Source organism: Penicillium concentricum (genome assembly GCF_028827145.1).
Source record: "Penicillium concentricum strain IBT 3081 chromosome Unknown utg000004l_segment0_segment0, whole genome shotgun sequence".
NCBI classification, from domain to species: domain Eukaryota; kingdom Fungi; phylum Ascomycota; class Eurotiomycetes; order Eurotiales; family Aspergillaceae; genus Penicillium; species Penicillium concentricum.
Genome location: NW_026622757.1, coordinates 1337039 through 1361842, shown reverse-complemented (window position 1 = coordinate 1361842; position 24804 = coordinate 1337039). Strand labels below are relative to the sequence as shown.

The following is a 24804-nucleotide window of genomic DNA, read 5'->3' as shown; positions in this document are numbered from 1 at the left end:
GCCTTCCGTCCCTTACTTTTCTCTTTAAAACCCCCTTTTTTTTATACCGTCACACACGCAACCATGGTTTCCGCCTCGAAGGCTGCCCGCATGGCCAAGCGTGCCGACGAGAAGAAGCCCAAGAAGGACGTCAAGGTCGAACTCGATGGCCACGGAAACCCCATCGTCGGAGATGCGCCTGCCACCAAGGATCAGTCCGCCGTTGATAAGCTCACAGCCCAGTTGGATAAGCACGGTCTGTCCGATCGTGTCACCACCGGTGTGCTGTCATCTCTGCCCGCCTCTCGCGACGTTAAGATCACCTCTTGCTCCCTTGTGTTCCACGGAAAGGTCCTGGTCACCGATTCCACCCTCGAGTTGACCTTCGGCCGTCGTTACGGTCTCCTCGGTGAGAACGGTTGCGGAAAGTCCACTATCCTCAAGTCCATTGCTGCCCGCGAGTACCCCGTCCCCGAGCACATCGATATCTACCTTCTGAACGAGGGTGCACCCCCCACCGACTTCGGTGCCCTTGACTGGGTTGTTCGCGAGGCTGAACGCCAGTTGGAAGATATGGAGAGAAAGGCCGAGGAAGTTCTTGAGAACGACGGCCCTGATAGCCCTATCCTTGAAGACCTATATGACGTACGTATTTTTCAAGTTTTACTCTTGGTTGCAAGCAGAAGCTAACTATCTATACAGCGCATGGACAAGATGGATCCTTCCACTTTCCACGTTCGTGCCTCCCTTATTTTGACCGGTCTCGGCTTCAACAAGCACACCATCAACAAGAAGACCAAGGACATGTCCGGTGGATGGCGTATGCGTGTTGCCCTCGCCAAGGCCCTGTTCGTCAAGCCCTCTTTGCTCTTGCTTGATGACCCCACTGCCCATTTGGACTTGGAAGCTTGCGTGTGGCTCGAGGAGTACCTCAAGAAGTGGGATCGTACTTTGATCCTGGTTTCTCACTCCATGGATTTCCTGAACGGTGTCTGCACCACCATGCTTGACATGCGTGGCCAGAAGCTCCTCTACTACGGTGGTAACTACGATTCTTACCACAAGACCCGTAGCGAGCAGGAGACCAACCAGGCCAAGGCCTACACCAAGCAGCAGGAAGAAATCCAGCACATCAAGAAGTTCATTGCTTCCGCTGGTACCTACGCTAACTTGGTGCGTCAAGCCAAGTCTCGCCAGAAGATTCTCGACAAGATGGAGGCCGATGGCTTCATTCAGCCCGTCGTTGCCGACCGTGTCTTCACCTTCCGCTTCGCCGATGTTGAGAAGCTTCCTCCCCCAGTTCTCTCCTTCGACGATGTCAGCTTCTCTTACTCCGGTAACTGGGATGACACCCTGTACGAGCACCTCGATCTCGGTGTCGACATGGACTCCCGTACCGCCCTGGTCGGCCCCAACGGTGTCGGCAAGTCTACTCTGCTCCGTCTCATGACCGGCAAGCTCAGCCCCATCGGTGGCCGTGTCTCCCGTCACACTCACTTGAAGCTTGGTGTCTACAGTCAGCACTCTTCGGAGCAGCTCGATCTCACCAAGTCTTCCCTTGAGTTCGTCCGTGACCGCTTCCCCGAGAAGTCCCAGGACTACCAGTACTGGCGCCAGCAGCTCGGCCGCTACGGTCTGAGCGGTGAGGGCCAGACTGCCCTCATGGGTACTCTGTCCGAGGGCCAGAAGTCTCGTATTGTCTTCGCCCTGCTTGCCATTGAATCCCCCAACATGATTCTTCTTGACGAGCCTACCAACGGTCTCGATATCCCCACCATCGATTCTTTGGCCGATGCCATCAACGCCTACAGCGGTGGTGTCGTCGTCGTCTCTCACGATTTCCGTCTCCTCGACAAGATTGCCAAGGACATCATGGTCTGTGAAGACAAGACTATCCGCCGCTGGAATGGCTCCATCGGTGACTACAAGAACCACCTCCGTAACAAGATGTTGTCTTCCGGTGCCGTTTAAGGGCTTTCTTCATGTTTCAACTTGTTCAACTTCCTTTTTTTCCCCCTTTGATGACGAAATGCTAGACGAGAACTGAAGGAATACAAATGCCCACATGGCACTAAAAGTTTGGTTCCCGCAGGGACACAACAAAAAGTTCCTTGGGTTGGGATGGTTTTCATTTATTTTCTTTTTGTCCGTTAGATCGTTTGTCCTTTCCCTCCTGTCCGAATAGATTTTGGGTGGAGGATTGGACCTTTGCGTTTTATTGCTATGAACTACCCCTTTTTCGATTGGACTTGATTCGATCTGTTTTTTTGTCTTATGCATCCTTCATAGAGTATCTAGTCCTCTCCGAGGTGAATATAAGGGATGCCATTTACGCTGAATTATATCCGTCGTGTTTGTTGAATAAGCTGTATTATCTGTCTTCGCGTGAAGTGCTACTTGTATACGTGATTTGAGCTTTGTCTATGTCTTGTCTATGTCTTGGTCTATGTCGACAATCTTCCCCATCAACAATGCTCTTATGACCCTGATCGGCTGAATCATTCGAGAATTGGCATTTCATCTCTTTCTTGTTATTCACCAGTGGTGATATCTCAAGAAACAAAGAAGATCAACAATGGCCATGGTAGCCCTCATTGTCTCTCAAACAAAGAACCAAATTCAAGTCATCGCTAACAGGAAATACATAAATACACACCCACGCTTCCCATCCCATATTAACTCACTCTATATAAGAGCTTGCATACATAGATACATACGCCACACCAACACAATGGACGGATCTCGCATAAACCCCGGGAACTTCAAGGATATCTATATAAAAGCCTGCGAAACCTTCACTCACAAGCTTCAGTGTCAAGTATTCGTTCTCCTGAGCCCATCCCCCAGCCCTGATAGAGAGAATATCGCGACACGGCTGGAGGAACTCAGCGAGCGCATCGTTCAGATTGGATTCCTGGGCGAGATCGGCGAGTTTGGGATCAGGGGTGATAACCGCGTGCGTGCGCGCTGGGGTCCGCTTTCTCTTAAGGAGATTTGCTTTGAGATTAAATGGCAATTGACTGTTCTCGTGGAGGAACTTGCTAACGGTGGAGATTCGTTGATACTTGCGGATTTGCTAGTTGAGATTTTGGATACTTTGCCTTTTTGAATATAAGTTATGTGTATGATTCTTATTTTATGGTTATGGAGTTGTAGAGTAGGTCTATAGGGATGGTCCACTTCGGAGATCTAGAGAGAGCAATAGTCAGTGTCAATTACGACCATTGATATAGTATCGAATGCTGTTTCTATCCGATGATAACAGGAATGAATCCATTTCTTTTGTCGGACATAAACTTTCAAACTTTAGATCTATATAGAGCGAAAGGTCTAATGGCTTCATCTAAGGCCTGGAAAATTGGAACTGTATAATCGAGCCTGACATTTGCTGCATCTAGAAGTGTGACCGTTCTGGTATTTGATATTAAAATATTTGTGTATTTAGATTCGATGGCTCGCATGATCATTACGGCTTGGTTCGCTGAGTGACCAACTCCGGACCAAAAACATCACCATCCTGACGGACGATCTGTTCTTGTTCCAATTTCCGCTTTTTCGCTAGGCGTTCTGTTTCGCTCTCAGAGGTGGCCATTCCAGTGTCACTTTGAACAGCGGTAGACGGCTGGGCTATATCCCGTTTACGAGCGGCAGCCAGATTCACCTTCTCGGGGTTCTGACAATGATATAGTTTCTTTGCGATGCGCTTGAGGCTTTTCATTTGCGCAGGGTCCGAGGAGAGGGGTGTATAGGATTGCAGAAGAGCAGAGCATTCAGTCAAAACGTGATGCAGCTTAGAGCGGATTTCATATAGAGGGTTCACAAGCCCATTTTCGTCTGTTTCGGGGGCAGGGATTGTGGCTGTGACAGGACCACCAAGTTTGACATCCAGCAAAAACTCGGCTAGCGGACGATCTGCCAGTAAAAAGGCGGAAAACCAGATCTGGGATGGCGTGTACAAGAAGTAGGCGTCTGTCATCTGCGCAGCGGATTTCAGCAGCTCACGAGTTGTGCCGTGGGCTCGAGCGATTCGATCTGACATGGAGGAGGATGGGACGGGAGGAGGTGCGATGGACAGCAATCCTTGTTGGAGATCTTCCGCAGTCTCATGTGGTAGATGGGGTGCTGGCTGGCCTTGACCTTGTGCGATGGCTTGTAGTTCCATGACGCCGCCTTCAAGTCCCCGGAATGGATGCCGTACATCAAAGGTGAAACGGAGTCCCTGCATGAGTAGGAATTCCGGTGCGATGACATCCTCTGTTGTTGTGTCACCGGGAATTCCATCTGCAAATTGCCGAAGAGAGATATAGTAATTATCGGTTTTGGTTGCGACGAAAAGCGCACACGCCATGATGGATTTTGGATGGTATGTCATGGGTGAATTGGTTAGGTAAAAGCGGCGGAGGTATTGAATCGCAGTAGCCTGTATGCACAAAACGAAATAAGTCAGCTTCTAAAGCTTTATATGTGATGGCCTTCAATGGGAGCATGAAGTCCCCTAGAGCTTAACGTACCCGGACCATTGTCGGAATTGGTGGCTTGTATGTCTCTCCGAGCTCTAGCGTCTTCTCGCAGTAATACCGCACAAGAACGAGCTCTTCCTCTGGCGTCAAGCATTCGACATCCTTCTCATTCTCATTCTTGATTTCCATATTGCTTTCCGGTAGTGGTGTTCCCGCCGCGGAGGATGCGGTTGACTGATGAGTTTCACGCGATCTGCGCAAAGCGGCGCGCACGCGCTCGCTGGCAACGGCATTTGTTGAGGCTCTGAGAGATTGCAGGGATGGTTCAGTGTATGACCAAAGCCGGTACTGAGAGGAGGCACGGTAAATGTCGTCTTCGATCATGGCGCCGGTGCTTTTGACTTGCTGGAAGAATCAAAGGCTAGCTCTATTCTTGCCCGCGGATGACGGTAGGCTGGTTAGAGTATAACTAGAGAGAGATTCTGACCATGAAGAGGTGGAAAGTTCAGGGCAGTTTTGAAATATGAGAATAAGTATTCAACAATTATCAATGAGCCCAGCAATTAATCCACTTGGTGATCCAAGAGGGTCGGGAACATTGAAGGTTGGAGCTGTGCTTATCGATAACACCCTCACTTTTGCAGTTCCGCCTAAATGGACAGCAAATCACATCAATATATTGTTTTTTTGTCTTAATTTATTGATTTTAATATTGATTTAAAGGTACATTATGTATGTATGTACCAAATATTTGACATACATAAACCACACAATGCAATCCGTTCACATTCCATATGTGCTTTTTGTCGCATTTCATCCCAAGATCGCAAACACCAGAATATACATCACTCACCGAGAAGTAGTGCAGTAATATCACCCATACGACCTTCGTCTAACTCATAGTCTTGACCTCCTCTTCGTTCAACACAGGCAGAGCGGAAAGCAGCCACAACACGCTCAACATCGAAGCCCATGCTGCCAAAACGGTCGACCAAATTCTTGTTGTATCCGTCATATCTATAGATAATACATAGTCAGAAATCATACCCAATGGATGGTAGAAGAATGACTCACTTTGCAAGACTGTCTTCGACAGCTGCGTGCCGGGTATCATCTAGGCTTGATCCGCCTCCATTGTCAGCACTACGCACGGGAGCTCCAGCATACACAACTGCCCAGTCGCGCGCAACACGCTCAAACTCCTTGGGTGTCTTGAGAAGCATATTAGCCACTTCAGCGTCTTGAGGATCTTTAGGCTCGGGGGTGCTGAGCAAAGATTGCAGCGAAAGCAGAGCGGACTTGATGGTCAGAACCGGCGACCAAGCACTAGAAAGCGTGTCCAGGCAAATTGCACCCTACATTGGCTATCAGAATCCAATTTTCCTCATACAAATATTGTAAGTATTGTGAAGAGGGCACTGACCGTTTGGCTGCTGACATTTGGATGCCACACTTTGGTCTCAAACTTCATGGTAGGTGGTCGAAAAGGGTAGTCGGTGGGGATTTTGATATCGATATTGTAGGTGCCACCTTCATAAGGGGTCCCGGGTGGCCCTGGAAATGATCCCCTTAGGTGAGTGACATCGTCCTGGTTGCCAAATGGCTCGACCTTGATTTGAGAGTGGGCATCGGCGTGAATGTCCGTAATTTCCTTTCCAATGCGACGCATACGATTGCTAGCCATGGTGATTCGAGGACTCGTTTCAGAAAGAGTTCAAACAAGAGAGGTGGGAAGATGAGACCGCTTTATGTGTAATTGTTGAGTCAAATAGATCTACTCTCGTCTTGCCAAAGAGCGCACAGATCGTGGAAACTGCCGTGGAGAGGAAGACGGAGTGGGGCTAACAGTAGGAGAATGGTGTTAGGAAGGTTTCAGATCAAGTAGAGAATATCACACCCAAAGTACGATGCCCCGGAGGGAATTGAAAGGAACTCAAGAAAAAGAGGATCTCACCAAATGGAGGGGAACCTTGGAACTATACAGGACTTCGATATGAGTGATGAGCTCAAACACCTGTCACCTGGTATATGCACTGGATATATAGACCCCAAGAAAGAACACAGTTAAGCCTGGATTGCGCAAGGTAAAGCTCAGTATAGAGCCTCGGTAGAATATGAATTTATTTGATTGCCCTCGAGAATGTCGGAGGTACAAGCAAGGTGCCGATAAGACAAGGCGTTAAGGCAACAATGCGTAGATGACGCAGTGGCGGCCTGAGGCCTATGTGGTCACGTGTGGACCTAACAGCTTCCAGCTCGCCCAGCGTCTAACCTCCGGCGATACCACATCTGCATTGACAACCCATCCCTTTTGACCCGTCTTTCCCATCATTCCACAACACCTAAAGCACGGGATCCACCATACTTTGATTTCGTTTGCAACTTTACGCCAGGGATTCTGACTGTCTCCCTCTCGGTGGCTGACAAACATGGTGAGTACCCCAATCTTCCCAGCCTTTGGGAGGCCTTCTCGGTTTACATTCTAACATTCAAAACTAGGGTCAACAGCAGTCTAATTTGGGCGGCGGCCCTGGAGGCGATGGACGCGATGACAAGGATAAGAAGGTATGTTCATACTCCTTCCCTCTGCTACATGACTAGTGCTGAGACCATCTTTCATTAGAAGGACAAGCCCAAATACGAACCTCCCCCACCACCTACCACTCGTCTTGGAAAAAAGAAGCGCAAGGCTGCAGGCCCAAGCACTGCCTCCAAGCTCCCCGATATCTACCCTACATCGCGATGCAAGCTACGATACCTTCGCATGCAGCGTGTTCACGACCACCTGCTGTTAGAAGAAGAGTATGTTGAGAACATGGAGCGGATGCGCAAGGCCAAGGCCCAAGCCTCCCAGGATCCTGCCAGCCGAGGTGGTGACTTGGATGTGATGGATCGGAACGCTGATGAGCGGAGTCGAGTCGATGACATGCGAGGCAGCCCGATGGGCGTTGGCAACTTAGAGGAGTTGATTGATGATGACCACGCCATTGTTTCAAGTGCCACCGGCCCCGAGTACTACGTCTCGATCATGTCTTTCGTCGATAAAGATCTCCTCGAGCCGGGAGCCAGTATCCTTCTACACCACAAGTCAGTGTCTGTCGTCGGTGTACTGACGGAGGAATCCGACCCCCTTGTCTCGGTGATGAAGTTGGACAAGGCGCCGACAGAATCATACGCTGATATTGGTGGTCTGGAGCAACAAATCCAGGAAGTTCGAGAGTCCGTGGAGCTGCCCTTGCTACACCCCGAGCTGTATGAGGAGATGGGAATCAAGCCCCCCAAGGGTGTGATTCTGTACGGTGCCCCGGGTACCGGAAAGACACTACTTGCCAAGGCTGTTGCCAACCAGACTAGCGCGACCTTCCTCCGCATTGTTGGCAGTGAGCTGATTCAGAAGTACCTGGGTGATGGCCCCCGTCTGGTTCGCCAGATCTTCTCAGTTGCTGCTGATCATGCTCCATCAATTGTGTTCATTGACGAGATTGATGCTATCGGTACAAAGCGATACGAATCACAATCTGGCGGTGAGCGAGAAATCCAGCGAACTATGCTGGAGCTTCTGAACCAGCTGGACGGATTCGATGATCGTGGTGACGTGAAGGTCATCATGGCCACCAACAAGATCGAAACACTGGACCCGGCTTTGATCCGACCTGGTCGTATTGACCGTAAGATTCTCTTCGAGAATCCAGACCGTAAGTCGTACCCTGGTGTCCACTTCGTCGTTGCTCACTAACAATTTTCAGAAAACACCAAGAAGAAGATTTTCACTCTACACACCTCGAAGATGTCTCTCGGTGACGATGTTGACCTCGAGGAGTTCATCAACCAGAAGGACGATCTCTCTGGTGCCGACATCCGCGCTATCTGTACCGAAGCTGGTTTGATGGCCCTGAGAGAGCGCCGCATGAGGGTGCAGATGGACGATTTCCGGGCTGCTCGTGAGCGTATCATGAAGACCAAGCAGGACGGCGGTCCTGTTGAGGGTCTGTACTTGTAAGCGCTGGAAATTCTTTTGAGGGTAGAGTGCTGGAGAGCTTGCGCTGGAGACCTGTACTCAGCTAGGTCCCTTGTGTATTGTAATAATCGAGTGACGAACGAATCTAAATGGTGCACTGCCCAGCAATTTCCCTAAATTTATCCATAGACATACACACAATGTCCATAATTCGCCTGTTGTAGGTAAGATGCGCATATACATACTGCGTGAGATTGCTGCGCCAAGCATTTCGGCTTATCACTCACGGCCTGCAAACACTGCAAACACACTATCAGGTCAGAGCCTCTCTTCAGCTGGCGCAAAGTTTCTCACACACTCGATCATGGATGAATTCGACGAAGAAGCATTCAACAAGTTCTTTCCCTCCAGCTTTGGGAAGCAGGCAAAATCGGTTGATGTTGAGTCCCAGATCGACCGATCCAGGCGTGTCGCTGTTTCGGCCCCGAAACCCGAGGGCAATGAACTAAGTACTGGCATCACAGCCTCTAGCGCAGAAGCAAGAGGGAGTGACGATGAAGAAAAAGACAGTGATGATAATAGCGACCAAGACTCTGACGATTCAGATGATGATGAGGATGAATTTCCTGTGTCGCATGAGCTCGTTCTCAAGGCTCATGAGCGCGCCGTCACCACCATGACCGTGGACCCTTCGGGGGCCCGACTAATCACAGGTTCGACCGATTGCACACTGAAACTATTTGACTTTGCCTCGATGACTCCCTCCACACTCCGCGCTTTTAAGTCCGTCGATCCTTCGGCCAAGAAAGCGACGGCAGCCCAGGACACCCACGCCGTGCACTACGCCGCATTCAATCCGCTTTCCCCGAGTTATGTTCTAGCTGTGACTGCCACTGCACAGCCACGGATTCTCAGCCGTGATGGTGAGATACTCACGGAATTTGTGAAGGGAGATATGTATCTGCGAGACTTGCACCATACCAAAGGACATGTGTCTGAGGTTACTTGTGGTGCCTGGAGCCCATCTGATCCTAACATGTGCGCCACCGCCGGAACCGATAGCACAATTCGTATCTGGGATGCCAATGTTGGCCGCTCACAAAAGGAGGTGATCGTGCACAAGTCACGGGCGGCTGGATCCGCTGGTCGGACTAAGATGACTGCCCTCGCATGGGGCTCCCCGAAACAAGGAGGCGCCGACATTCTGGTAGGTGCGGGTCTCGATGGGAGCCTAGTTATGTGGAGTGGAAAGGGCCCATACACGAGACCCAGCGCAGAAATCCGGGATGCTCATGTCAAAGATACATGGACAAGCGGTCTTGATATCAGTTCCGATGGAAGGCTTGTTGTCACTAGGGGTGGTGATGATACGATCAAACTTTGGGATACCAGAAAGTTCAAGACTCCAGTCACAACCGTCAAACATACCTCGACATCTTCCCGCTACCCAACATCCAACATTCAGTTCTCTCCTTCCTCGGCCAATGTCATCACAGGCTCTGAAACCGGCCACCTGTATATCCTCAACCCCGCTACTCTCAAGCCAGAGCTCGTGACTCCTGTGACACCAGGATCGCCTTTGATTACCGTCCTATGGCACGAAAAGCTCAACCAGATTATGACGGGCTCCGCCAATGCCGAAACCCACGTTCTCTATAACCCGACTATGTCCACGAAAGGCGCAGCGACGGTTATGTCCAAAGCACCAAAACTCCGTCATGTGGATGAGATTGCCATCGCCGCGGACTTGAACCAGGGATTAGCAGGTGATTCAGTGGTCGTCGGTTCCAATGGTGTTCCGCATTACAGCTCGGCAACCAGGTCTGCTCGCCACCCTACTGTTGGCTTTACAGCCTCTGGTCGCTCTCGAGATCCTCGCCGACCGTATATGCCGGTGCAGACGCCATTTGCCAAAAATACCCCAGATGAGAAGCATATCCTGGAGCATATCCCATTGAGCTCCATGCGAGACGAGGATCCACGTGAAGCACTCTTGAAATATGCCGACCAGGCGGAGAAGGAGCCTATATTCACCAAGGCATACAAGGAAACACAACCAAATGCCATCTACGCGGAACTGAGTGACGGCGAAGAACAAGGACCGGAAAAGAAGAAAGCAAAGCGATGATCCGGTTGGGAATGTACTACATATATATTCGCCATGATTTTGATATCAAAAATTTGCAATGACTCAAATCCAGCTGCCTGTGCAATACACAATATGTAATTTAACTTGTCGTTTCATAGGAATCCTAAGCAGACCCAGTTCCTTCCATTCGCGCTGAGTTGTCCCCTCTTTGTTGCTCCATGACGTTCCCCAAGAGCCCGACGATCAACTGCCCACCCGAACCAATGATAGCTTTAGAAAGAAACACAAGAGCTTTGACCTCGCGCAAACGTCGCCTTTGACTTTGATTCAATTCGTATCTGCACTGTGAAACGCTAAATTACCGCGTAGGCTCCAGTGGCACGGGACCTGGGAAGCTTTGGAAATATGGCCCTGGCCCCCGGGCGTTCGGTGCTGACATATCAACGTATCTCCGCGCCTCCGCTCTGTGTATTGCCGCCTACCCAAACCTCTTCATACATCTTACTAGCCTTATTTGTGGTGATAATCTTCACGTGAGAAAGTCGGATCATTCGGAACAGAATGCGGTCTTTTGCGACTTAAGACCAAATGCCCACCGACAAATTTGGGAGCTCGTTTTGATCGGCTGTACCGCCGGAGAGCTGGGGTGTGTTAGGGGTGCTTGACAACTAGGCTTCCCCGCCAAAGCGTGCGATAAGCAGTACTCGAGAACTGGGATCGCATTATTTCAGACGAACGAATGGCATCCTTCCAGTCATCGTTGGTAGCAAGCCTGCTGCCTGGTCTTCTTTCTTCGGCCGTCTCCCCCACGACATCATCCACACTCGCGGCTTCTTCTATCCATCAACTCTTCGTCGCGCCATCAAATTCCAGCTCAGAAACTCCTCATGACCACGATGGGGGTAAGGGGGGAAGCATGCATGAATGGTCATCACTGATCGGCATTATCGCGGCTCTATGCGGCAACGTTCTGATCTCACTAGCCCTCAATATCCAACGCTACGCCCATATTCGGATCGCAAGAGAATGGGAACAGGACAAGAATCGCAACGGTGAACTTGGAAACAACGGAACGCGTGCTGGGTCGAGGGGAAGGTCCCGGGACCAGTACCGAGACTCTGAGCAGGATGCTTTCGAGCCTTATCGCGACGATGGCGACGACACCGAGGGGAGGAATAGTGGTTCGACCACGCGGGATAATAGCACCGGAAGCAAGGATGGTGCAGACGGTAACCGCAAATCATACCTCAAATCTCCGTACTGGTGGGTTGGAATCGTGCTCATGGTCGTGGGAGAAATGGGCAATTTCATGGCCTACGGATTTGCACCGGCGTCGATTGTCTCGCCTTTGGGTGTTGTGGCTTTGATATCGAATTGCATTATTGCGCCATGTTTGCTCAAGGAGCAATTTCGCAAACGGGATCTCTGGGGCGTGTTCGTCTCTATTGCTGGTGCCGTCGTTGTGGTTCTCAGTGCTAAATCGTCCGAAGAACAACTTGGACCTCATGAAATTTGGGTGAACATCACACGATGGGAGTTCCAGCTCTATCTCGGATTGACCACCTCGTTGATTATCGGTCTCATGTGGGCTAGCCACCGGTATGGCTCGAGATCAATTCTCATCGATGTTGGGCTCGTTGCATTGTTTGGTAAGTCTCTATCTAATGATTTCTAGCTTTGGAGCTCTTGTTTTGTATCTTGTTGCTAACTCGTATAACACAGGCGGATACACGGCTCTTTCTACGAAGGGTGTCTCTTCGCTTCTGTCTGGCACATTGTGGCATGTTATTACATTCCCTATCACCTATCTCCTTGTCTTCGTCCTTGTCTTCAGCGCATTGATGCAAGTCCGTTACATCAATCGTGCTTTACAACGCTTCGATTCCACCCAGGTGATCCCGACGCAGTTTGTTCTCTTCACTCTTGCTGTCATCATAGGAAGTGCGGTCCTCTACCGTGATTTTGAATCGATAACGGCCGATCGCGCTACGAAATTTGTTGGCGGATGTCTGTTGACTTTCCTGGGGGTTTCCTTCATCACGAGCGGCAGAGTCCGCGGTGACGACGAGTCGTCATTCTCATCGGAAGACGAGGAAGGGTCCATTGGTTTGCTCAATGGCGAAAGATATCATGACAGAATTGATTTGTCTCCGCCTGGTCACCAATTGCCGAAGACATCAGATGTTTCCACAGGAGCACAATATGACGTTCCACAGTCTCCGAGAGGGTCCATATTGAGCCAAGGCACCGATGAACTTGATGATGATCAGTCTACTCCTAGGGGTATCCTTTCCGCCGCGCCCTCTTCGCCTCGTGCATCTTTAATCGATGCATCCCCTCTGTCTGCTCCATCGTTTGACTACACTTCACCGTTGCGACCCCCATCTCGTATGTCCAACCCATGGGCAGACATCCAGGGTCAGGCTGTCGTGACACCGGAGTCTGATATCCGCCCCGTTACTCCTCCCGGGCAGGAAGATGAGGCAGTACAATCCTCAACCGTCCTTTTGCGGTTCCCTCCTGCACCTGGTCTTGAAGAAGCAGGGACCAATGGAAACGCTGGTACCGTACGACGTGCTTCAACCCCCACACATTTAGACCAAACCAACCACCCCGTTCGCAATGAGACTCCCCTTGAAACACCATCGCGGCGTGCTTTGCGCAGCTCTATTTCTCATCGTTTCTCTCCTGGGCCTCTGCTTCCCACACTTTCCGGTGGCTTCACCGCAGTGGTCGCTGATTCCATCCGGCGTGGCGATGGTAGCCCTCTTAAGGATCGACCAAGGCGGAGATTGGGACGTCGGCGTCAAATCGATGGCGCTTTCGCAGATCCGTCCCTGGTCGAGGGAAACAATGACAGGGCGCTTTCACTTGCAACTGCTCGACTCCAGTCCGCCACCCACCAAGCGGACAGACCCGCGGAGGCTGGCCGTTCCATGTCAGCTCTCGCAACAGACATCAATACCGCGACAGACGTAAATACCACACCCGCTCAGCTCACCAATGAAGATGTGACCCGTCTTCGCAGCTTGAGTGACTCTTGGAGTGGTGGGCTTGCGTGGCTGGGTGGTGCTCTCCGCAAAACCCAGAACACCAAAACAGCCGACAGTGTTGCTGCTACAGGAACGCCCACACCAGAGAATGAGACACAGCCTGGTCCAAGCTACAACACCGGTGATTCTGCCGAGACAGGAGCTCGGCGATAATCACTCCGGGATTCACTAGCTCAGATGCATTAGTGCAGTTCATTAAAGTGGTCGTCTCACTTGAACTCTACATTTCCCCCCCTTTCCTCTTTCCTCCCTCTCCTTGGCACTTTTTCTGATAGATTTCTATCGGTACATTCTTGTAATTGGCATTGCATTCGGGTATATCGTTTAAGCATTTATCAATGTATTATTTCTTTTCACATTGTATACTTCATCCACGGAGGAGCTCTCAGCGTTATTAGCCACTAATCTTACTTTTAGCCTCTTATCCCTCCAATTTATCCATATTGATCACCTGCCACACATAATTCTTCAGCCCCGTGTTCCGGAAGTATCTCATCTCCCGGATGAAACGGCTAGCCCTAATAGGTGGAAAAAGCTGAAAACACATGCCACCGCCCAGAAGGCCCAGCCAGTTACCCCAGATGTCTTGATTATTCCTCCACTTTTCAAGTGAATTTAACCGGACAGCCGACAATTATTTCCCCTCAACCCCAGACCGCCATGCCAGTGTGGAGGCGGGGATATTGCTCCGTCTCCTGATAGTGTTAGCTCGGTTCAAAACGACGCCAAGCGGCGCACTACTGCAGCCGTTGAGGCTAGCTTGATCCGTTCTGGTGCTGAAGACGGCTTCATTTCCGCTGCACAATGGTGTGAGCTACCTGCTTTTTTCAATCTACTTCAATTAGCAGGATCATTAAATCATGTCATGCGATGCGACTAGTCTCTAGCCGAATTGCCTGTATCCACAGTGCAAGGATCTCTATTGCGGGCCTGCATGAACTTATATGCAAGAGCTTCCCCAGGAATTTATTTTTCTTCGTTCCAGTCTCACCCTAGTCAATCGACAACAGTTCTTGTCCATTGAATTTGGAAAAGAAGTTGTCTTGTCATCAAAATGGTGGCCAATATGCTTTCCAATGGGCTGCTGCTCGTGCAGCTCTTTGCTGCCCTAGCTCTGGGAAAACCGAGCAACACCCCTCTCTACAAGGATCCCAAGGCTTCAGTGGAAAATCGAGTGAAGGACTTGATGGGCCGGATGACTATTGAGGACAAGATGTCCCAGTTGATCCAGGGTATGGCTTTATCTCAATTCACGCCATAGGGAGGTTCTAATTGCTGATGCATTCTTGTACAGGCGATCTTTCTAATTGGATGAACACAACCTCGGGGGCATTCAACTACACCGGCCTGGTCACCAACATGGAGCTGAAGGCAGGCATGTTCTATGGTATGAAGTCCTCTGCTTAACTGTTGGGTCCTTTTCCACCAGTCCGCAGAAACACAAATACTAATGGTTTGCAGCCGGACAGGATGTTCCTTGGGAATGGCTCTCCGATAATATCAAGAGAGCACAGGACTACCTCGTCCAAAATACTACTCTGGGAATTCCAGCCATTGTTCAGAGTGAGGGTATGTACTCTAAGGATACTGTTTCCAGCTATGTTGGACCCCGAGCTCATGACATTTCTTGTACCAGGTATTCATGGATTCATGATTGGTAATGCCACCATCTTCAATTCGCCCATTGGAATTGGATGCTCGTGGAACACAGATGTAAGCGGCTACCATACCTGCATTGTCATGCATACAGTTCTTGCGATCTAACACAGTATTGCGCAGCTTATCGAAAGTATGGCAGAAATCATCGGACAGGAAGCCAAAGCACTTGGTGTTAACCAGCTCTTCGCCCCTGTTGTTGATCTCGCTCGTGAGCCTCGATTCGGTCGTGTGAGTTTCATCTATATGTTAATACATTCAGTGAAATGAGGCTAACAACAGACGCAAAAAGGTCGAAGAAACCTACTCCGAGGACCCTTACCTCGCCGGCGAAATTGGTTATAGCTACGTCAAGGGAGTGCAGGGCAAGGGTGTGTCGGCTATGGTCAAGCACTTTGCGGGTGTCAGCGCCCCCGAGCAGGGACTCAATACCGGCCCAGTTCACGGCGGTGAAAGAGAGTTGCGCACCACGTACGTCGGCCCCAAGCTTGAAAACTAAGCACTAAGCAGTTGACTAATCATTGCATAGCTGGTTGCCTCCTTTCAAGCGTGCTATCATCGATGGCGGTGCTTACTCCATCATGGCTGCGTACCATTCGTAAGTCCAGCCTGGTCCGATTTGCCTTATATCGCCATTCTAACATCCATTTTTAGGTGGGACGGAATTCCAGCAGTCGCTGACTACCACACTCTCACCGAGATCCTGCGCGGAGAATGGGGATATGAATACTTCGTCATGACCGATGCCGGTGGCAGTGACAGAGTGTGCTCCTACTTCAAGCTTTGCGAGAGCAACCCCATTGATAGCGAAGCGGTTGTCACGCAGCTGCTGAGTGCTGGAACCGACGTTGAGATGGGCGGCGGTTCGTAGTAAGTTTTATTGGAACCCGCACGATGGAGATACAGCCACTGACTATCGAATAGCAATTTCAAGAAGATTCCCGAGCTTGTCGAGTCCGGCAAACTCGACGTTGAGCTTGTGGACACTGCTGTCGCTAGATTGCTCCGGGTCAAGTTCGAGATGGGTCTCTTCGAGAACCCCTACCCTGCTGCTCCTAAGAGCCAGTGGCCCAAGCTCATCAACAGCCCCAAGGCTGTGAAGATTGCTAGAGAATTGGATACGGAGTCTATCGTTCTTCTTGAGAACCACGAGAACATCCTGCCTCTGAAGAAGTCCAGCAAGATTGCGGTCATTGGGCCTATGGCTGCTGATCTCGTGAACGTAAGTCAACATTCCTATTCCGCTTGCTACTGGGATTATTAACGACGTGTATAGTACGGCGACTACGTTGTCTACAAGAGTCAATACCGCGGTGTCACTCCCCTCGAAGGTATCAAGGCTGCAGTCAAGGACAAATCTCAGGTCCACTACGCCAAGGGATGCAGGCGTGATAGCAATGACCAGTCAGGCTTTGCAGAGGCAATTGAGGCCGCAAAGAAGTCCGACGTGGCTGTTGTTGTTGTCGGAACCTGGTCTCGCGATCAGGGAGAACTCTGGACAGGATTGAACGCTACGTGAGTAAACCCAGCCTGGTTCAGGATATATCTCGAAGTGTCAATACTAACAAACACAAAGCACCGGAGAGCACGTTGACACAGATGATCTGGCCCTTGTCGGCGCCCAGGGACCTCTGATCAAGGCCATTGCCGACACCGGCGTGCCAACCATCGTTGTCCTCTCCAGCGGAAAGCCCATTACCGACACCTGGATCTCCAACTCTACCGCTGCCCTCCTGCAACAGTTCTACCCCTCCGAGCAGGGTGGTAACGCCCTTGCCGACGTCCTCTTCGGCGACTACAACCCCTCCGGCAAGCTCTCCGTCAGTTTCCCCCGCTACGTCGGTGATCTCCCCATCTTCTACGATTACCTCAACTCCGGCCGCTCCATGGGCGATGTCGGCCACAAGTATGAGAACGGAACTCTCGTCTTCGGTCACTCATACGTTCTCGGTGACGCCTCGCCCTGGTACCCCTTCGGCTACGGCAAGAGTTACTCCACCTTCAAGTATGGAACTGTCAAGGTTGACAAGAAGTCCATCTCTGCATCTGAGAAGACTGTCACTGTCAGCGTTGATGTGACCAACACCCATGCCACCCGTGAGGGTACCGAGGTTGTGCAGGTCTACATCCAGGACAACATTGCCTCTGTTGTTGTTCCTAACCGCTCGCTCAAGGGCTTCAAGAAGGTTGTCATTCCTGCTGGAAAGACCAAGACTGTCAAGATCCCCATCAAGGTTGCGGATATTGGTCTCTGGAACGCTCGCATGAAGTATGTTGTTGAGCCCGGTACCTTCACTGCCCTTGTGGGTAGCAGCTCCGAGGATATTCGTGGTAACGCCACGTTTGTTGTCCGCTAAATGGTTTATGTTGGAGGGAAATTAGTATTTAATACATAGTTTACATAGTTCGATGTGTATGTTGTTTAGTGCGCGTCAGGTCGCTGGTTGTATATATCTTGCGCGATATTTGAAAATGAAAGACTTGAGAATTTTCAATTATTAATTTACATTCTCTCTTACTTCTCAACGACTATATTGCACAACCTTAGAGATAGGCGTGTACTATACACTATCCACTAATCATCTCCTCATCTACCTAACCTCATCTATCCCCTCCGGGCAATCCCATCTGGCTAGGATTAGATGGGCAGCCTTTCTGTTACTAGACTACCTGATTGGAATAAATGATAATCAATTGGTTTCGAAGCTTCGTAAAATGTGTTATGGGCATATCTCCTACAAAAAAAAGATCAAGCCTTAGGACCAAACGCTGCTTCCAACCAACCAGAAGGGATGTTGCAAGGCTATGCCGGGTGATCCCCTGTAGCACGAGACCCTGTTTGACCAGCAGAGGGACCTCGACCAGGGTCTGGAGAGGCCGAGAGTTCCGACGGCTTGCTAACACCACTCGTAGGGGTATTGCTCGCACTTTCACCGGAGCGACCCTCCGCTCTCCGGGTTTTGGCACCCTCCTTCAATTTCTCCCAACGGTCTCGATATCGCCCAAGAACATTCTTGAGCTTGTCGTTCTCGTGAGAAGCAGTTTCAAGCTTCTGCTCACTACGCCGGACCTGCTCCTCGAGTTCTTTGATCCGCGCGTCAGTATCAGCCGCAGCGGGTGGCGCAGTCAGCGTAGCAACAGGTGAAGTCGTGACCGTCGTAGGCTGGAAATAATCAGGTGTCCCCGCGCTCTGGCGGTGCATCATTCGGATTGATTGCTGCAGCGCCATCGACGAAGATTGCGCGCTCACCTCCCACATATGCAATCTTGTCGCCAGTGAATCCGTCAAACCCCTCAAGGTCTCATTCTCCACCTGCATCTCTTCCATTGTCTTGTGTGTCTGTTGAGTGGTAAGCTTATCGGGTGCGCCGCGGCGTCCCGCCCATATGCGCGAGCCACTGGCACTGTGCCGCATTTCGGGAGACGAGGGGGTCTCTCGCGCATCCACAAAGTCATCATCACCATCCTCGATGCTGTTCCTGCGTGCCTGCTTTTCAGCTCGGGTCAGGATTCCTGCGTATGACATAGTCCCGCCCGTGGTTGGGACTACGTAGAAGGACTCTGCTGGGTTCCCAGGACCTGCCCCAGAGCCATCCCGGATCGACCGCAACGCGGCTCGAGAAAAGAGTTTATTCACGTCGGGCTCACCCGCAGTCATGGATCGGTCTAGAACAGCATGTTCACGGTCCAGTTTCACCTCAGCCGAGGACTTGCGGCTCTGTTCAGCGCTGGTTGGATCTGCAGACCCCATTTGAATCCCTGCGAATGCCAAAGGCCCCGACACCTTAGAAACCAGCCCCCCGAAGGCTGAGTAGAAGCGGTTGAATGCTTCGTCAGCAATTGCAGGCTTATCTTTCGATCCCCCAGATTTAGCTACATTAGGTACGGGTTGCTGAGAAACTACTTCAGTGGAACTGGGTGTCGGAGGAGACCATGGTTGTCTGGAAGCAGAAATACGACTGTGCCGATTTTTGGTTGGTTCATTGGGTAGCCTGGTTTCGTTGGCTTTAGCCCTCGGTGTCTCGGTCATCTTTGCTGCGACATGTTGCGATGTAAGTGTTGGCGACACTGGCGATCCACGGCGCGGGTGCGAGGGGATTCCTCGGGCAGAAGCCAAGTTATTAGCAATAGAGGATTTATCTCGACTTGGCAGACGAGCGTTGCCCACCAATCTTGGTGGGAGTTGTGCATCCTGGTTCGCGCTTGCGCTTTTTGTGCCGCCGAGCTCGGCTGTGGTCTGCTGGGTCGCTAGGGATGAGGAGGCAGTGGCAGATGCTGCTTCAGCAGAGATGGCGGTTGGATTTTCATGCTGGAATCGGAGAATTTCTGCGAGCTTCTTGTGGTGAGTTTCGAGCAAACGTAGAGTCCGTAGGGCCTTGATATGACGCGGTTAGCTCAGAGCCCGGGCAGATCTTTTACTCAATCAAGACTCACCTCATGGTCGGAGCTGCTCTGTGCAGCTGTTGCAAATTCACCAGCAGCTAAATCATGTTCCTCGCTGGCAGCTACTGGGTTGGCCTTGCGAGTCTCTAATACTGCGTTCCGTGCATGGGTGTGGGCCTGGCAAGGGTCAGATTATGCCGAAAATGAGGGGCTAAGGTCATACCAAGGCCAAAGGAGCTACTTCCATGGCAAAGACAAGGTTGACTGTAGGAGTTAAGAGAGAAAAATCAGATGTATTCCTTTGATAGGATTTATCTGGGGAATGTTGGAGAAGTGACGTTATGCGTTAGGGGGGGTTTTGATAGAACACGAAGTACACATGAGGTACACGAGGTAACACTTGAGGAAAAAAAATCAATTATCTTCAATATTCTAGAACAAATATTATATATTCAATTCAACTGAAAGCAGCGAAATGTCACATCCACATTCTACACAGTGGAGAAGCGGGAGTAGATGCTTATAGCTACACATACTGTTAGGCTATGTACTACCTTGATCTAGAATAGAAGAAATAGCAGAGTCCAGAGAAATCAGAGTCATATTATTTCAAATATCATAAAATCAAAATAAAACCAATTGAACAGAAAAAAAAATGACAAAGTCTGAGGTCCCAACTTGGCGGGTGACTAAGTTGCGGAGCTCTAGGGGATCGGACAATTCAACACTTTGGCACTTCTCTCTCTTTACTTTGTTTTCCCGTCAATGTACGGAAGTACCTTCAAAAAGAAAAAAGAGAGAGAGAAAGTCTTCAATACATACACCTCATGACAACTTTCCCTTGAGTCTCCCGGTCTGCCCGCACCAACCCCCCCGGATCCCCATTCCCTCTTCAATCATGGCCGACTCTTCGTCTTCAAGCTTGAAAGGTGAAAATAGATCGCGTCGCTCCTGGACAATATCTGCAGAGTCAAGTGCAATCGAAAGCAATGGTCGGTCATCCCATGATTCTACCCTCGAGAGACCGAAAACCCAGGGCGGAGAAGTAGATCCCAAGGCTGGACCCAGTGGATTCTCAAAGCTACTCGATGCGCGTCGGAGGCGGAAACAGAATAAAAAGAAGAATCAAAAAACAGACGAGCCGGCGGTGCCGACTGTCGTTGTGGAACACGACCTACACGAAAGCCGGTCCAATGAATCTCGGGATGGGACCTCCGCAGCCCCGTCGTCGATCGCAGAGAGCTTTGCGCCGGAAGGTGAAGGTAATCATCTGTTGACCGATGATGACGAGCCGGACGGGTAAGTTGAGCAGCTGACCTTTTTATTATCTTGGACTGCTCCTAACTCGCTGTACTTTTTGGCTTCGTTTAGGCCTCCGCCGCTCACCTCACATAACTCCCATACCGGATTCTACACCTCCTCCTCCCCTTTGTTCAAGACCACATCGGTGGACGCCGCAGAGACAGAAAACTCTCATGCTGATGCCGAGTCAGCTGTTAGCGGCCTAAGTGCCACTGGATCAGAATCAAACCCGAGTGAAAGAATGTCCCGACGCGCAACATCGGGTATGGCCTTGGATGTCCCCACGGACCAGAATGGCAAGAAACGCAGTGCATCACCTGGACGACGCTTCAAAGAGGCATTCACCTCGGATAAGAAAGGCAATCATGAGGACCCCGAGGTTTCATCAACCAAGCCCGGCCACAAAAGCGGGCGGGGTCTGTTCGGAGGCAGCCGACGGAGCAGTCTTTCATCGAAACAAGTACAGGCACCCCCTGATGACGTTCCGCCTTTGCCTGCGCCAATTCGTACTGATCTAACGAACGACAAGCCTCGTTCGCTTGAAGCGAGCCCTATGCCGAACACCCCGCCTCATACCGCTATTCCTGCGCCAGCGACCACTGTAACACCTCCAACCCCAACTGACCACCGCCCTCTCAGTGCGCAAATCCTGTCCAATAATGTTACCGACTCGCCCGAGTCCATACAATCTGAAAATTCCCCATCTTCTGGAGTCACCACCGTGAGCCCCTCTGGAAATATGATCTCCCACCGCCGGGTGCGGTCCGCTTCTGCAGCTCATGGCCCAAGCAAACTGTCCAACTCAATGTCTGTTGCACTGACACCACTTGAAGAAAAACCACCCAGCGCAAAGAGTCCGAGTTCAACCCAGCAAACCGGCTTCTTTTCTTCAGTGTTTTCAGTTGCGCAAAATGCTGCTACTTCCTTCAGCAATAGCATCAACGCACAACAGAGAAATCGACCCACTTCTCAACCTGTTCCTGCTGATGGTGATAGATCCCTCAATGGGTCCAATTCGGAGGAGAGTGAAAGAACATCAGATAACGGTAGCAAGATTGCGGACGGGAGACCATCTGCTGTAGAGACTCTTGGGGCAGGCGATCTGAACTTCAGCCATCTGGACATTGACGCACGACCAGGTGAGTCAATCACGACTGCCGACGGTGTGGTGATCACAAAGCCAGGGAACCCCGTTGACAAGCGCAACAACACAGCTGTTTCCCGGCGAGACGAGGAGGCTGCCAAACTGGAAGACAAACGCGCGGCGCGCGCTGTTCAAGTAGCATACGAAAAGCCCTCGGATCTAGAAGATGCTCTGGAGATCCAGTCTACGACGTCGCTTCCGAAAGATGGCATAATCATGGGTGATCAGACTCCCCCTAGTGGTAGTGTCCTTGATGGTGACCTGAGCGGGGGTCTCAGACGCACTGGCAGTGTGCGCAGCAGACTTGCTCGGCGTCATCGGGGCTCGTCTGGGGCCACAGCCTCGACAATAGGAGCCATTGGGGTTAATGCCATTGCACTTGGTGCTCCTGGTATCAATTCTAGTGTACCTCGATTGACCGGCTTTGCGGTTGCGAGTAAAAAGCGCAATCGAGATTTCCACCAACTATTCCGGAGTGTACCCGAAGACGATTATCTGATTGAAGATTACAGCTGCGCCCTGCAACGTGAGATCATTCTTGCCGGCCGCATCTATATCTCAGAAGGACACATCTGCTTCTCCAGTAACATCCTGGGGTGGGTCACGACTCTAGTGATCAGCTTCGATGAGGTTGTTGCCATTGAAAAGGAGAATACAGCTATGGTGTTCCCCAATGCTATTGCAATTCAGACACTCCACGCACGTCATACTTTCCGCAGTCTGCTTAGTCGCGAGTCCACATACGACCTGATGGTCAACATCTGGAAGATCAACCACCCCACCATCAAGAGCTCTGTGAATGGAACCCGTGTGACCAATGGTACCGGCGATAAGACAGAGAAGGTTGGGGAGGAGGAGAGCGAGTCTGAGACCGATCCCAGCGATGAAGATGAAATATACGACGAGGACGAGGAAGGGGACAACGCCGATAGCTTCTTTGAGGCCGGCGGCAGTGCCAACGCCAGTGCAGTGTCCTTGCCACGAGCAGGTTTGAGCCGCAAGGCTTCAAGCCTTTCCGCGAATGCAGCTATTCCTGCGGCCGGAACAAATGGAAATGGCGACAAAAAGAGTGGCGATAAGAAGAACGGCGACAAAGGCGTTTCCAAGGATGCGCCTCCTGATTTCCCAGGCCCAGCTACACATGCACCCACTGAATACGTTAACGCCGACGGACAGTACGAAAAAGTCATCAAAGATGAAGTCATCCCGGCACCGCTCGGCAAGGTCTTCTCTTTGGTTTTTGGCCCAGCGTCTGGCGAGTTTATGACCAAGTTCCTTGCCGAAAATCAGAAATGCGGAGAACTACAGTTTGAAGGAACAGCGAAGGGGTTGACGATGGAAGTCCCAACCAGGAAATACTCGTACATCAAACCTCTCAATGGCTCCATTGGTCCGAGGCAGACAAAATGCATCAGTACCGAGACACTGGACTTCTTGGACCTTGAAAAGGCCGTTCTTGTCACTCTGAGCACTCAAACACCTGATGTGCCTAGCGGGAACGTTTTTGCTACCAAAACCAAGTACCTCTTTACGTGGGCTGCTGGCAATCAAACTCGCTTCCTCATGACCTGTACTATTGAGTGGTCAGGCAAGAGTTGGCTTAAAGGCCCTATTGAGAAAGGCGCAATTGATGGGCAAACGGCCTTTGGAAATGACATTCTCAAAGCCCTGCAGGTTGGAGTTGTTCCCCGTGGACGTTCCAACGGCGCTGGACGAGGCAAAGGAAAGCGCAAGAAGGGCGATGGCGCAAGGCGGGAGTCGACTGCAGCGGCTTCCTCAAAGATTGCCATGGATTCCAAAGCTGGAAAGCAAGAATCCTGGGGACTTTTCGAACCAGTCCGCCCCCTCCTGGAGCCCTTTACCAGCATCCTCAGTCCGCTATGGAGTGGCAACTTCGCTATCCTAATTATCGTAATCTTGTTCTACATGGCGTTCTTCCGATCGTCATCGTCATCATCTATGGCTTCGCATGAAGCCGGCTGTCCCGGTCACGGCTTGCCTCAAAGACTGGCCGCATACGAGGAGATGTGGCGACGTGAAGAGACTGAGCTTTGGAACTGGCTGGAAGACCGAGTTGGCATGGACGGAATGGTCTTTCCAAACGTCTACCGATCACCCGAGCCACACACAAGTCGCCGGTCATATGGAGTCAGTACAAGTGATGAGCGTGAGCTTGCTGAACGGCTCCGGGAAGAGAAGGTCTCTGACCGTGAGATGGATCACGTCCTTCGTACCACACGCCAACGTCTCGAAGTCCTTGAAGAGATGATGGGCAAACGCAAAGCCCAATGGAAAGTCGACGAACCAGTCAAGTCCGAGTTGTGATCGAAATCAATGGTTGTCCTTTCTTGCACATAAAAAACATAACACCAACCAAGCCCTCCCTCCCTCTCTCTCCTTTCTAAACTTGTCTCTTGTGAGACAAGTCCCCAAATTTCCTTTCCCAACACCATACAAAATCTATTTCCTTGTCATTAACCACTTGTTTCATTCTCAACCATTTATCTGGGGGTTTTTTATCTGGGAGTTATGGGAATAAGCAGAGCTGTTCCCTTGCTGTTGATATTCGCTCCCCCTCACATTCCTTTTGAAAACTCCACAGTCGTTATTCCAACTCTCCCTCCCCATGTCTTTCGATATATGGACATGGGTGGATTTTCCTTGCATGTACATGAGCGCCAACTATTTTGTCTCTACCGGCTTCGGTTTTCTTACTCTTCTTGCTGATTGTTCATCTGAGCGTGCTAGCTACGTGCTTTTCTTTTTGCTGGGTGGCACTG

At 50.8% G+C, this 24804-nt stretch overlaps 10 protein-coding genes across 10 annotated transcripts; 7 read left to right on the top strand and 3 right to left on the bottom strand.

The window, feature by feature from the left end:
• Positions 1–63: 63 nt before the first annotated feature.
• N7517_009468 (ATP-binding cassette family ATPase ARB1) lies at positions 64–1950 on the top strand (the record flags this gene model as incomplete). Its single annotated transcript, XM_056727191.1, has 2 exons — positions 64–624; positions 682–1950. 2 exons carry the CDS (start codon positions 64–66, stop codon positions 1948–1950), a joined length of 1830 nt encoding a protein of 609 aa, XP_056575763.1.
• A 760-nt stretch (positions 1951–2710) lies between these two features.
• N7517_009467 (uncharacterized protein) lies at positions 2711–3088 on the top strand (the record flags this gene model as incomplete). The annotated part of the gene is made up of 1 exon (XM_056727190.1): positions 2711–3088. One exon carries the CDS (start codon positions 2711–2713, stop codon positions 3086–3088), a length of 378 nt encoding a protein of 125 aa, XP_056575762.1.
• Positions 3089–3445: 357 nt separating this feature from the next.
• Positions 3446–4823, bottom strand: N7517_009466 (TFIIH complex kinase subunit CCL1; the record flags this gene model as incomplete). The annotated part of the gene is made up of 2 exons (XM_056727189.1): positions 3446–4399; positions 4491–4823. The coding sequence occupies 2 exons, from the start codon at positions 4821–4823 to the stop codon at positions 3446–3448; spliced, it is 1287 nt and encodes a 428-aa protein (XP_056575761.1).
• A 461-nt stretch (positions 4824–5284) lies between these two features.
• Positions 5285–6123, bottom strand: N7517_009465 (E2 ubiquitin-conjugating protein UBC1; the record flags this gene model as incomplete). The annotated part of the gene is made up of 3 exons (XM_056727188.1): positions 5285–5456; positions 5514–5794; positions 5863–6123. The coding sequence occupies 3 exons, from the start codon at positions 6121–6123 to the stop codon at positions 5285–5287; spliced, it is 714 nt and encodes a 237-aa protein (XP_056575760.1).
• Positions 6124–6868: 745 nt separating this feature from the next.
• On the top strand, positions 6869–8439 carry N7517_009464 (proteasome regulatory particle base subunit RPT2; the record flags this gene model as incomplete). The annotated part of the gene is made up of 4 exons (XM_056727187.1): positions 6869–6871; positions 6939–7004; positions 7063–8134; positions 8186–8439. The coding sequence occupies 4 exons, from the start codon at positions 6869–6871 to the stop codon at positions 8437–8439; spliced, it is 1395 nt and encodes a 464-aa protein (XP_056575759.1).
• Positions 8440–8761: 322 nt separating this feature from the next.
• Positions 8762–10525, top strand: N7517_009463 (WD40 repeat domain-containing protein; the record flags this gene model as incomplete). Its single annotated transcript, XM_056727186.1, has 1 exon — positions 8762–10525. One exon carries the CDS (start codon positions 8762–8764, stop codon positions 10523–10525), a length of 1764 nt encoding a protein of 587 aa, XP_056575758.1.
• Positions 10526–11225: 700 nt separating this feature from the next.
• On the top strand, positions 11226–13692 carry N7517_009462 (DUF803 domain membrane protein; the record flags this gene model as incomplete). The annotated part of the gene is made up of 2 exons (XM_056727185.1): positions 11226–12135; positions 12209–13692. The coding sequence occupies 2 exons, from the start codon at positions 11226–11228 to the stop codon at positions 13690–13692; spliced, it is 2394 nt and encodes a 797-aa protein (XP_056575757.1).
• A 901-nt stretch (positions 13693–14593) lies between these two features.
• On the top strand, positions 14594–17552 carry N7517_009461 (uncharacterized protein; the record flags this gene model as incomplete). The annotated part of the gene is made up of 11 exons (XM_056727184.1): positions 14594–14771; positions 14834–14926; positions 15001–15108; positions 15176–15252; positions 15319–15426; positions 15488–15666; positions 15725–15793; positions 15850–16065; positions 16120–16417; positions 16472–16710; positions 16772–17552. The coding sequence occupies 11 exons, from the start codon at positions 14594–14596 to the stop codon at positions 17550–17552; spliced, it is 2346 nt and encodes a 781-aa protein (XP_056575756.1).
• A 446-nt stretch (positions 17553–17998) lies between these two features.
• N7517_009460 (uncharacterized protein) lies at positions 17999–19825 on the bottom strand (the record flags this gene model as incomplete). The annotated part of the gene is made up of 3 exons (XM_056727183.1): positions 17999–19570; positions 19630–19755; positions 19802–19825. The coding sequence occupies 3 exons, from the start codon at positions 19823–19825 to the stop codon at positions 17999–18001; spliced, it is 1722 nt and encodes a 573-aa protein (XP_056575755.1).
• Positions 19826–20476: 651 nt separating this feature from the next.
• Positions 20477–24349, top strand: N7517_009459 (GRAM and VASt domain-containing protein; the record flags this gene model as incomplete). The annotated part of the gene is made up of 2 exons (XM_056727182.1): positions 20477–20877; positions 20950–24349. 2 exons carry the CDS (start codon positions 20477–20479, stop codon positions 24347–24349), a joined length of 3801 nt encoding a protein of 1266 aa, XP_056575754.1.
• Positions 24350–24804: the final 455 nt, after the last annotated feature.